This window comes from Camelina sativa, chromosome 15 (genome assembly GCF_030686135.1).
Source record: "Camelina sativa cultivar CO46 ecotype springtype chromosome 15, ASM3068613v1".
Taxonomy (NCBI): Eukaryota; Viridiplantae; Streptophyta; class Magnoliopsida; order Brassicales; family Brassicaceae; genus Camelina; species Camelina sativa.
In genome coordinates, this window is record NC_141894.1 from 1,300,500 (window position 1) to 1,312,394 (window position 11,895).

Here is an 11,895-nt window from a genome sequence, read left to right on the forward strand (position 1 = left end):
GCCAATGACCTCGCTGCAGTCACTTGAGGGTGTTGTTGGTAAAGGTATGAATCACTTGCCTTATTTCCATCTCTTCTTGTTTGATGACTCAGTGAGAAGTATTTATATGTTAACTCGTTTGGTTACGTTATTTGTGTGTATTGGCGCAGACAAGCTTGTGGTCTCAAGTCTCAACCTCTTGCTCTCTTTCTCCACACTGCCGTTGACCTTATTAACGAGACTAAGCTCGATGACGAAATCAAGTCGTGGCTAGCTTTTGCTGCCCAGTTGACGCATTGTCCAAGGCTTTGGCCGGTCAGACAAATGAGGTATCGCAACAAGCATGTTTCCTCTAGTGTGAGCCCTTGATTTCAAAAACACTAATGCTCTCTAAATCTTTCTCCCTTTCAGAGTTTCTTCACTGCCAACGCTGAGGCTTTGTCTTCGAGGAGGTCTTCCCCAAGAGTCACCAATGAGTCTGTCCAGAAGGCTGTAAGTTTCTTGCTTTCAAACTCGAGCTTTACACACATGATGGGCTTCTCTGTAATGATGATTCGTAATTTCTGGTATCCCAGGCTGCTGCTTTGAAGGGATCTGACCATCGCCGTACAACAGAAGTTAGTGCAAGGCTAGATGCTCAGCAGAAGAAGGAGCTCAACCTTCCAATCCTTCCAACCACAACCATCGGATCCTTCCCACAAACTGTGGAACTCAGGAGTATTTGCCGTGAATACAAGGCGAAGAAGTGAGTCTCTTTATTACAATCTTTCTGCATTGATCATTTTAAGTAAGTTGATTGTGATGCTAACTAGAATTCCACTTTGATCTCTCTTCTACTAGAATCTCTGAGGAGGATTACGTCAAGGCCATCAAGGAAGAGATCAAGAAAGTTGTTGACATCCAAGAGGACCTTGACATTGATGTTCTTGTTCACGGAGAGCCTGAGGTGAGAGTTTCTTGCCTGTTACTAAACACTGAAACTAACTACTGTTCTGTTTCTTGACTCGAGTCATGCTTTAACAACATTGTAGAGAAAAGAAACAGAAATGCAAAATATAAATGACAAAGAAACTTCCTGAACAATAACAACCATGGATTTTGTTTTCTTTTACAGGAGCAAACAACACACACACACACAAAAACCAAACACTAACTTGTCGTCTCTTCTAAAACCATTTCTTCCTGAGCAGAACAGACTTGGCCTCGGCTACCTGAGGGAGTGAAATCAGAGAAATGTCGATTCTATAGCTTAGGTTTTTCCGTTTTTGGGTTTTGAAAGGAATTGTAAATAAATTCATATATATATATATATATATTTATATATACCACTTCGTTATGACTTACTATTGATGTAGACCAAGCCAGATTGCATACCTGTAATATGCAAGGACAAAGAAGGTTAATAAATGTGAAATGTTGGTTATGTTTTTTTATGAAGTCATGTTAAGTTCAGAAAATGTACCTGACTACAAGTATCTATGGAACTTAAATGAGTATTTGTTGTTGTATTCCTAAAACGTATGCATCTGTCAGCAGTACCACCACCAGAAGCAAGAAGCCCATGAACATGAGGAGACCAAGCAATGGCTTTTACCGCTGCTGTGTGTTGTGTTGAATGTTGGTTCCATACAAAAAGCTGCAAACAATTTAAGACCATTTTAGCCACGTTGGGGGATTAAAAAGAAGACTCATGTAACCACAAATCAAAAAAAAAATTATTTCTAATAATCCTCATGATATAGTACCATCTAAAGATCAGGATCCCAGTAAAAGATAAAGGTCCTACAGTCCATACGATAAGGTCTAATCATGTTGTAACCGTAACTAGTTAATTTATATACTATATCTTCCAGATTCAGAAAGTTGTAAAGTAACGTACATTGTTACTTACACATATGCAGAGGCCAAAATAGTGGACAAAAACAAAAAAGAGTAAATGAGATGAACTTTCCCGGTACTAGTTCCAACAGCCAGATGAGTTCCACGTAACGCCCAACCAACTGAGCAAACACTATCATCTGCCCCGAGATCACATAACTTTGTTACCTGTTGAGAATTTCAAGAAACAAATTAACCATCAAAACAACTTGAAACTACTGTGATTTATTAAAAAAATTTGTAAGTGAAAAAAAGAGAGCTCACCTTGCTGCTACAAGCATTCCATAAATAAACGCAGTTCCCTAGTCCCACTGCAAGAACATTTTGAGCAGACTATGTACTCGTAATATACATAGTCTGCTCAAAGCATCTTTGCATAGGCTGCTTACAGAGACTATATTTTGAGCAGACTATGTACTCGTTTTGAGCTCTTGTATCTATCTCCCGCTGCCTGCAAAGTTGCCAATCAGTTGAAAAGATAAGGTTGGTTGGAAACAGACCCCTTGAAAAAGAGTTCCAAGCATCTTTGCATAGGCCTATAGAAACAATCATTCAGGAGTCACTTCCTAGGTCCGTTGAAGTTAACCCTTTCGATTATAGACAGAGAAAAGACGAGATGTTTCTTCGGGACAATTTAGGTCGGCCTAATGATGTGATGCCGCTTCCACGTGATGCTTTGCATCATAGGCATATCGAGGTGAATCTTCAGGGTACTTTACGCAGGCATGTTGAGGCAGACCGGCAAGATTCTTTACGCATGCATGCTGAGGCAGACCGACAGGATGCTTTACGCAGACATATGGAGGCAGACCGGCAAGATGCTTTACGCAGGCATATTGATGTGGATCCTCGAGAAACGTTATACAGGCCTTCTGATGTTGTCAGGGGAGATGTTTCTCGACAGTATAGAGAGAGGGATGATTCTCATGAATTCTTGCATAGACCTTTCGAGATGGTTCAACGTCGTGAGAATATGGGGATGGCTTTTGAGTCATTTCCACGTGATGGTTTTGGAAGGCCTACTGACACAATCCCACAAGAAACTCTTAGTCGGCCAAGTGCTGATTTTCTTGTACAGCGTTATTCAACTCTCGATACACATCCTCACAGCATAAATACGTCTGCTCCAATGACTAACGCTGCCACCAGTAAGCCACATCTATCAGAAGTGGATGTTGTGAACCAAGATGTGGTTTTTAAGATACTTTGTTCCATTGAAAATGCTGGCGGAGTTATCGGGACTGGGGGTAAAGTTATCAGGATGCTTCATAGTGAAACAGGTGCCTTCATAAATGTGGGAAATACACTTGCTGACTGCGAAGAACGTTTGATTGCAGTAACTGCACCAGAGGTTGGTCTTCTTCTTCTATTTTTTTTCATCTCCTCCCGTTTTCATAAATGGTGAAGTAATATTGTCCTATCTATTGACTATTCTTGTTTAATCATTGTTGCTTGTTCATCATGTAGAACCCTGAATGTCAAACCTCGCCAGCCCAGAAAGCTATTATCCTTGTTTTTTCAAGATTATTTGAGCTTGCCACTAAAAAAATCATAGACAATGGCCCAATGACATCTATCACTGCACGACTTGTTGTCCCAACAAGTCAGATTGGTTGTTTGCTGGGAAAAGGTGGTGTTGTTGTTTCGGAAATGCGGAAAATGACTGGGGCAACAATTCAAATTTTGAAAGTTGAGCAGAACCCAAAATGTGTTTCAGAGAATGATCAAGTTGTGCAGGTACTTAGATCTTTGAACCTTAATCTTCTTCTTATTTTCTCTCTTTTTTGAACATTTGAATGTTAAAGGACACTGTGAAATGTAATTTTCATAATATTCTTTTTAGAAGCACCATTTTCATAAACTCATTCTTTGTTGGCCAATAGATTGCAGGAGAGTTCCCTAATGTGAGAGAAGCCATTTTCCATATTACGAGCAGGCTGCGAGACAGTTTTCTCTCGAACTCAATGAAAAATTCGGTAACCAAGAGCAGTCCCACCTTAACTACAGAGAGAATCTACCATTATGTGATTGCATATTACATATTCTATATGCAGTTCCTTATATATGCCCTTGCAATACCAATTTACGAATGTTCCTTTTAAATAAATATAAGTACATATCAAACGTTGTCATTTCGACCTCATTCAACAGCATCTTAACAACAAATGAGTTTTATATTATAGTTCCTGATCATTTTTATAGTTACACATGAAAATAATCTAACAATGAACCCACCTAATCTGTGTAATGCTGATGACCCTTTACTATTCGCAAGTGAAGAAACTGTTTCAGTGTTAATAAAGCTAATGATTGAAGATAAAGTTCGTACCTTTATGTGTGTGTGTTTTGATTACATATCCATCCACAGGCTGACATCATCGTTCGTGGATATGCTGGTTGGAATTCTAGGTTTGCCTTGAAGGTCTTAGACCAAGTCTTCCCAAAGGTATACACTCTCTTCTTATTGACACTCTTTGTAGTCAATCTTAATGTATGATTCCTCATTAAGATGATCTCCAATAGTGAAAAATTTGTCTTTTCTTGACCTCTGTTTTCGTTTTTTTTATTGGTTTTTGTTGTACTGTTAGGATGCTGTGATACAACCTTCATTGGTGATAGTCTATTTCGGTGGGAATGATTCAATGGATCCTCATCCATCAGGCTTTGGTCCTCATGTTCCTTTATCTGAATTCATTGATAACATGAGAAAAATTGGAGAGCATCTTTTGGTAATGCCCTTTTAAAAGTTTTTTGAATGTTGAGTGACATGTTTCACTTGTTAGTGCCTCTCCTTTACTTGCTAACTCTTGGTATCTTCTTATTCATCTTCTTACTAGGGGCTTTCGGATAAGACCCGCGTCATTTTTCTTACTCCTCCGCCAATGAATGAGAAACAGATCCAGCTAGTTTTTGGGTACATGTCTTACTGAAGCAGTCTCTTACTATTATCTTTTGGATGTATGATCATTAGCTTTATGTAACTCATGTCTCAGGGATGTGATAAAAGGCCGGAGTAACGAGCGTTGATCTCCAGGTGGATTTCTGTAGATATGTTATCAAGAACAGCTTTTGGAAACAATGTGGAAGAAGGGAAAGAAATCTTTGCGTTGCAGGAGCGTATGATGCGTCTTTTCTATCTGGTTAGATGGAGCGTTTATATCCCCGGGTTCAGGTAAGTCTTATGGTTACATCTTCCTAGTTTAGAGAACAAGTTTGGAACAAAGAACGTTTATGCTTATATTCGAATGCTGGGTTTAGATTCTTTCCTTCGAAGACTAATAAAGAGATATGGAGGACTGAGAAACAAATCCGTGGTTCTATCCTGAAACTGATGCTTCAGGCTTTTATGTCTTCTTACACGAATCAGAATGGTCAAGAAGAGAAGCTTCAGGATTGAATGCAAAACCTTCTACTTTGCAGCTAAGGAAACAACTGGTAACCTTCTGACGTTTGTTTTAGTACTCTTAGCTATGAACCAAGAATGGCAAAGCATTGCTCGTGAAGAAGTCATACGCATCCTTGGACCAACCGGGTTTCCTACTCTAGACGTCTTACAAAACCTCGAGAGTGTACATCATTAAACCCCAACTTAAGTATGGTTTTAAAGAAAACATTGGTTCAGTAGAGGTGTAAATCACCTTTCTTTTTCTTCTATTTAAGCCGTCAGATTCACCATATAAAGGTGGTGCATTTAGTCTATATCCAGTTAGATATTCGCAAATTAACAAAAAAACATACAAGAGCTAAACACAAAGAAAGGTGCAGATTCCATAAATATTTCTCAAGAGACAAGAAACAGAAGATGCAAAATCTGAACAATAACAGCCTGTCGTGTCTTCTAAATGTTTTAAACGAAGATTACAGCCCACAAAGAAACAACATCGATTACAAGATAATGAGATTAAGCCGTACAAGGAAAAACCTTGCACATTTTTGTAGTGGCATAAAGAAACACTAGCAAAGCATGGTCAACGGTGAATGACTTCTTCAATTGTTCTTCCTTCTTTACTTGAAGACCCACAAAATCCTCAACACGGTTAAGACGATCATCAAATTCCTCCACCTTAGAGTGTAAAGCTTCAACTTCCATCGTATTGTACCATGACTCCCATGACAAAAGACCAACCCAGCTAAACCCAACACAATACAACATGACATATGAATAAAACTTTGACAATCTAACAGCAGCTTCATGTTGTCCATAGACTTTCGACCCAATTTGAGCACTAAAAACTCTGGCAATAAACCTATCATGAGAGCTAGCCAATGAGGGATATTTCCTACCCAGAGAAGGGAACGACGAACCCAAAAACACTAGCATCCTATACAAAGCCCATACTGCAAAGAATCTCTTACTCAAATCCTAATCATCAAACAGGGACACACTAACGGTCTCAGTTAGTATCTGTACGCACTTACCATTCTCGTCATTGAGAAAGACGAGAGTGGAAGTCACAGAACCATGATGAAGAGATCTGAAACTCGGAGCAAAGAGACTACGCGGAGACCGAGAATAATCTGAACAATTAAAACCATGTAACCCATCAAAATCATGGATTTCAGCTTAAAATCATGGAACCAAAAAAAAAAACTCAAATTAAAACGATTTTATACCTCCGAAGCGAGATCCAAATCGAGCAGGAGCAGACGAACCTAAAGCAAATGAACCATAGCCGGAATGAAGAGCCCGAGTACGCGAGAGTGAAGAACTTATCAGAGAACGGAAGCCGGGAGCAAAAGAACAGAAGCGAGAAATCATTGTGACACATCAATTTAGGGTTCTTTCTCAAAACAAAAATATATATATTAGTAAGAGCTAAAGATTATTGGGCCTCACTATATCGGAAAAAAATATTTTAGATATGTTGGGCCGCAATTTATCGGGCCGATCAATCAGGGGAAAAATAATAACATATTTGATATAAAGAGAAAAACATCGAATCCTAAAGAAATATTGAAAATCAGGTATAAACTTGATAATCTAAAACCAAAAACACTTTAAAATCAGATACAAACTTCATAATCTAAAATCTACTTTAAATCCAGATTTAAAGATCTACATATATAACATATAGATCTATTACCAAAAACAAAACCATAGCCCAAAAAAAATTTGAAGATCTGATAATACATACAAATATATAGATAGATGAAAGAAAAAACAAACACAGATCTACATACTATCACCAATAACAACATCATATCCCAAAGAAAATTTTAAGATCCGATACTACATACAAGTATATATAACATATAGATCTGTCACCAAAAACAACATCACATCCCAAAGAAAATTTGAAGTTGGCTTGTAGATCGGGTGGAATCTAGATATATAAGCCTACATGCAGCACCTTATCTTCTGCAGAGGCATATCTTATACCAAAGAAGATCAGGTACGGCACATAGACCTGCATATTAGATTTGACTTTTTGTGTCTAGGAACTGAATCAGTTTGTGTCAGAGAAAGACTTATTTATAGAACAAAAACCGAACAAGGCGTTAGGGTTTTCAGTGCAAAGATGGGCTTATTTAATGGGCTTCTCCAACCGGTCCAGATTAATAGCCTTCCACTAAAATAAATAAGTTATTAAATAAATTAGATATCTTTTTTTTTTTTTTTGAAAAAGAAATAAATCAAATGATTTACTGTTTTTTTTAGGTGAAGCACACATTTTCTAGCTAGTTGTTTGAGATAATTATAATCTCGGTTAGAATTTCTCATCTCAGTTAGAATTTCTATTAGTTGGACTAAAACATCGGACAAAGTACAATAAAATTGGAGTTGCGTTGTACAGTTGTCTCAGTTGTCAAAGTACTATAAAGTTAGTTGTACTTGAAAACAGTATAGTTAGACTGAAAGAGCATTGTACTTGAAAATAATTACAATCTTAGCTTTTAACCTTTTTTTTTCTTTTTACACAAAAAAGTGCTAAACGACAAAAAGTTACACACCAGAAAATACTAAATTAGTTTGTTCTATTTTTTTGCATTTCGGTTATGAGGTAACTATTTTACAATTATATATGTGGTTCAATCTCTCTTTTTCCATTCTCTCTTCATCAAAGAAATCTTATCAAACTATTTTTATAGCTTTCCAGAATTTTCGGATATTATATATGGACACGCATTTTTTTTTTTTTTTAATGTTAAGTACATCTTTAAGAAACATTGAACGAAAGAATCTGCAAAATCGTTTTTGCAAGTCGTTTTAATTAGCTCGTCCTCGTCCCCGTTGATTAATACTGATATCAGAACCATCATAGAAATTTTATATGATAAAAGATTAGTATATGTAATTTTTCTGGACGGTTCATGACTGCGGTCTCGTAACCACGTGGAGATTATATATAATTCCATTTAGGGGTTACTTTCACAACACAACGTTTCTTTTATCCTCATACGATTCACAAATTTGGTTGAATTATATGCCAGCAGTTTTCTTATATATGATGAATATGGTTTGAAACATTCAAGAATTGTATAATTATGCCAATACTAAAACTTTCGTTTCTCGTAAGTCTTAATTTATCTATTATTAAAAGTTATGTCCAATCTACTAAACCTGGATCCAGCAAAAGTTCTGCTAATACATACAAAGGGAACACGGTCACGAAACAACGTATACCAACATTGGAATTATCGTAAATATGATTGTCATCTTGGATAGTTTAACTACGTGGGGTAATACTTGTTAAAAATCAAGGTTAAATGCAATTTCTTCGAACCTTGAGGTCTTGGATTCATCTCGTTTCTAACATCCAAGCTTAATCTATATAGATTGTTTTAAACTTTTAAGTCATCTCGAGGACTCGGATTCGTTAATATCCTTAATAAAACGAAAATACTGACTTAATTTGAATCTTTCATGTATAGGTGCTAAAAAAATCAAGAATGAGACGCAAATCACGTGATGACGTGAATACTGGCTCTATTACTACCATCATCAGCTAATTCTTTGTTTTGTATATAGCAGCTCACTATATATTTGTTTTGTTTTAAAATGATTTTTTTGGCAGGGTTGGATTATGAATCAATTGGAGGACAACTACCATATCAGTTCCACAGCTGGCGCAAATAATGGGAGCTCGTTGGTAGTTATGTCAAAAGGTTGGTATTTGTCTTTACTTATTTGAAACATATGAAGCTGTTTTTTACTTAAACTTCAACTTCATGGAATGCTATAGGAACTCTTTACACCCAGCAACCATACAAAGTCAGTGACTCACTTCCTTTAAAGTGGATGGATAAGAAGTGGAAAGAAGGTTTTCATGTAACCTCCATGGCCACTGCTGGAAGTCGTTGGGGTGTAGTAATGTCAAGGAACTCAGGCTATTCTAAACAGGTTCCAATCCCTTAATTAACCTGCAGCTACGTATCTAGCTAGTAACGAACCAAATTTGATGAACCATTGCAATCTTAAATAATAATACAGTAACCTGATCCATATAATCATTCTGTATCATTTATTTGTTTTTCAATTTTTAAAAAGCAATTTACATTCAAGTGGATAATATCAAACTTTTTATCAGAGTGTGGATAATATCATTCTTTTAAGTTTAATATCAAACTTTTTATCCTAACTAGTCCTAATTTGATATATATAATTCTCCATGAATGCAACCAAGACCGAACAACACAAATCACATTTTATCATTTCCTAGTCCTAATTTGATATATATGGTTCTCCATGAATCACAACACAAATCAAATTTCACATCATTTCCTAGTCCTATATATGATTCTCGATGAATGCAACCAAGAACGAAGTAGACAACACAAATCATATTTCATTTCATAGTCACAAAACTATCACTGAGCAAAATAAGAACATATGCATGCAACAAATCAAGCTTCTCAGTCATCGAATACACCTTTCGATCAATGGATATTGATTTAAATTATTTATTGATAAATGATACAAATATGTGGTTTAACATCAATTCTTATAATTGATATTATTATTCAAACATTTTACATCAATTCAAATAATATGATACAAATTTCTATTAGTTTGCATTCATTTCAAAAATATAGATACAAAAAACTACGAATTCTCATCAATTAACTAATTGATGAAATTTTAATTTTATTTACATCAATTAAAATATGATACAAATTAACATCGCGTCACTCCACTCTTCTCTCGTAGTGTCTCTTCACTCTTCTCTCGTCGCGTCTCTCCACTCTGCTCTGCTCCAACCATATCTCTTCACAATGGCTCGAGACTGAGTACATCTGTCGTCTTTCTCAACGATGAAGATGGTACTTGTGTGAACGTGGTCTACATTGTTTCTTTTTCTGACAATCGGAGCAGCAGTCTTTTTGAGAAGAAGAATGGTCTAGTTTTACTCCCTGAATCCAGTGAAATTGACCTCTCCGACTTGGATTTAATTAGTTGATGAATTTTTAATTTTATTTACATCAATTAAAATATGATACAAAATTAACATAGCTTTAAAAATGATACATTTATATTTGTTTGCATCACATCAAATTAAAAATTTGATACAAAGATATTAATTCACATCAGTTATTTAATTGGTGTATATACCATTTTTATTCACATCACTTACAAAATAATACAAAATTAACATTAATTAATTAAATGTTATATTTTTATTAATATATTCTATTTTTTCTTAATGAATATGAATAATTTACAAACTATTTTCCTTGTAAGAAATTAGACGAGAACCGGTATATACTAAGGGGGTGTTATTGGAGAGGTAATTTATAAATCCATATGTAATTGTAAATTCTAGAAATCAAAATACATGGATTTTGAAATAACATGTTTTATCCTTGGATTTGAATCCTTCTATTTTACACTTTCAAATCCATTCAAATCCATTTAAAACATAATGTGGATTTTGAAATCCAAAAACAAATCATTGAATGAATAACATGGGATTTTAACAAGTAATTGTAAATCATGAAACCAATAACACATCATTTTGATAAGTATTTTTAAATCAATGATTGAATAAGACATGATTTTTATCTGGATTTCCAAATCCATTAAAATCATAGAACCAATAACCCCCTCTAATTTTATTTACATCAATTTTATTTGCATCAATTAAAATATGATACAAAATTAACATCGCTCTAAAATTGGTACATTTATATTTGTTTGCATCACATCAAAAAATTGATACAAAGATATTAATTCACATCAATTATTGATAAATGATATAAAATATATGGTTTAACATCAATTCTTATAATTGATATTATTATTCAAACATTTGACATCAATTCAAATAAGATGATACAAATTTCTACTAGTTTGCATCATTTCAAAAATAATGATACAAAAAAACTATGAATTCTCATCAATTAATTAATTGATGAATTTTTAATTTTATTTACATCAATTTAAATATGATACAAAATTAACATCAATTAAAAATGATACATTTATACATTTATATTGTTTGCATCACATCAAAAATTGATACAAAGATATTAATTCACATCAGTTATTTAATTGATGTATATACTAACTTTATTCACATCACTTACAAAATGATACAATATTAACATTAATTAATTAAATGTTATATTTTTATTAATATATTCTATTTTTTCTTAATGAATATGAATAATTTACAAACTATTTAATTTTAAATTAAAAAATAAAGTCAGATTGTCAACGACTAAAACCAATTTTGTGAATTAGTTTTTAAAAATAATATTAAAAATTCATGTCATAAAAAAATTCTGAAATTTAAAATCTCACAAGCATTTAAAATCTCACAAGTATTTACACAAATAAAGAGTTGAATATTCTATCATTTTGACTAGTGTTGAATCCATAACATGTAATTGGTTTGAAGATTCAATGATTTATCTTTAGATTTTACTGAAACCAAAGCTATACGTTGTTAGGCTTCTGGAGAAGATCATCCCTGAAACCTAGAGCGAGAGTGAGAGAGGTTGATACAGTATACTCCATGTTTTTATATCCAAAATATGTGGTTTAACATCAATTCTTATAATTGATATTATTATTCAAACATTTGACATCGATTCAAA

General features: G+C 34.4%; 2 protein-coding genes and 2 pseudogenes across 5 annotated transcripts; 3 read left to right on the forward strand and 1 right to left on the reverse strand.

Moving 5' to 3' along the window:
- The first annotated feature begins 4 nt into the window (after positions 1–4).
- Positions 5–1,409, forward strand: LOC104744496 (5-methyltetrahydropteroyltriglutamate--homocysteine methyltransferase 2-like; annotated as a pseudogene). Its single transcript, XR_015582581.1, has 6 exons — positions 5–44; positions 150–308; positions 391–471; positions 555–724; positions 820–925; positions 1,094–1,409. The product of XR_015582581.1 is annotated as a 5-methyltetrahydropteroyltriglutamate--homocysteine methyltransferase 2-like (transcript).
- Positions 1,056–7,308, reverse strand: LOC104744498 (uncharacterized). Of its 2 annotated transcripts, XR_015582181.1 has the most exons (4): positions 6,472–7,308; positions 6,277–6,375; positions 5,675–5,987; positions 1,056–1,128 (listed from the first exon to the last, which is right to left on the reverse strand). XR_015582181.1 is itself a non-coding variant. In XM_087488199.1 (3 exons), exons 1-3 carry the CDS (start codon positions 6,614–6,616, stop codon positions 5,863–5,865), a joined length of 369 nt encoding a protein of 122 aa, XP_087344325.1. In that variant the 5' UTR covers positions 6,617–7,308; the 3' UTR covers positions 5,602–5,862. The 2 variants fall into 2 exon arrangements, 1 of the variants encoding a protein (XP_087344325.1); XM_087488199.1 differs by lacking the exon at positions 1,056–1,128 and having other exon boundaries at positions 5,602–5,987.
- LOC104747987 (KH domain-containing protein HEN4 pseudogene) lies at positions 2,059–3,959 on the forward strand (annotated as a pseudogene). The gene is made up of 3 exons (XR_015582582.1): positions 2,059–3,208; positions 3,325–3,594; positions 3,741–3,959. The product of XR_015582582.1 is annotated as a KH domain-containing protein HEN4 pseudogene (transcript).
- Positions 4,083–5,024, forward strand: LOC109129196 (GDSL esterase/lipase At2g38180-like). The gene is made up of 5 exons (XM_087489136.1): positions 4,083–4,178; positions 4,220–4,303; positions 4,446–4,586; positions 4,695–4,771; positions 4,851–5,024. The coding sequence occupies exons 1-5, from the start codon at positions 4,083–4,085 to the stop codon at positions 4,882–4,884; spliced, it is 432 nt and encodes a 143-aa protein (XP_087345262.1). The 3' UTR covers positions 4,885–5,024.
- Positions 7,309–11,895: the final 4,587 nt, after the last annotated feature.

Excerpts from the sequence above, each read along its gene's own strand:
- LOC109129196 (XM_087489136.1), top strand. The coding sequence starts at position 4,083 with ATGAACCCACCTAATCTGTGTAATGCTGATGACCCTTTACTATTCGCA. Across the intron at positions 4,304-4,445 it reads TAGACCAAGTCTTCCCAAAG|GATGCTGTGATACAACCTTC; the intron begins GTATACACTCTC and ends TTGTACTGTTAG. Across the intron at positions 4,587-4,694 it reads AAATTGGAGAGCATCTTTTG|GGGCTTTCGGATAAGACCCG; the intron begins GTAATGCCCTTT and ends TCTTCTTACTAG.
- LOC104744498 (XM_087488199.1), bottom strand. The coding sequence starts at position 6,616 with ATGATTTCTCGCTTCTGTTCTTTTGCTCCCGGCTTCCGTTCTCTGATA. Across the intron at positions 6,376-6,471 it reads ATTTGGATCTCGCTTCGGAG|ATTATTCTCGGTCTCCGCGT; the intron begins GTATAAAATCGT and ends TTAATTGTTCAG. Across the intron at positions 5,988-6,276 it reads CTTTCTCAATGACGAGAATG|CTGGGTTGGTCTTTTGTCAT; the intron begins GTAAGTGCGTAC and ends TGTTGGGTTTAG.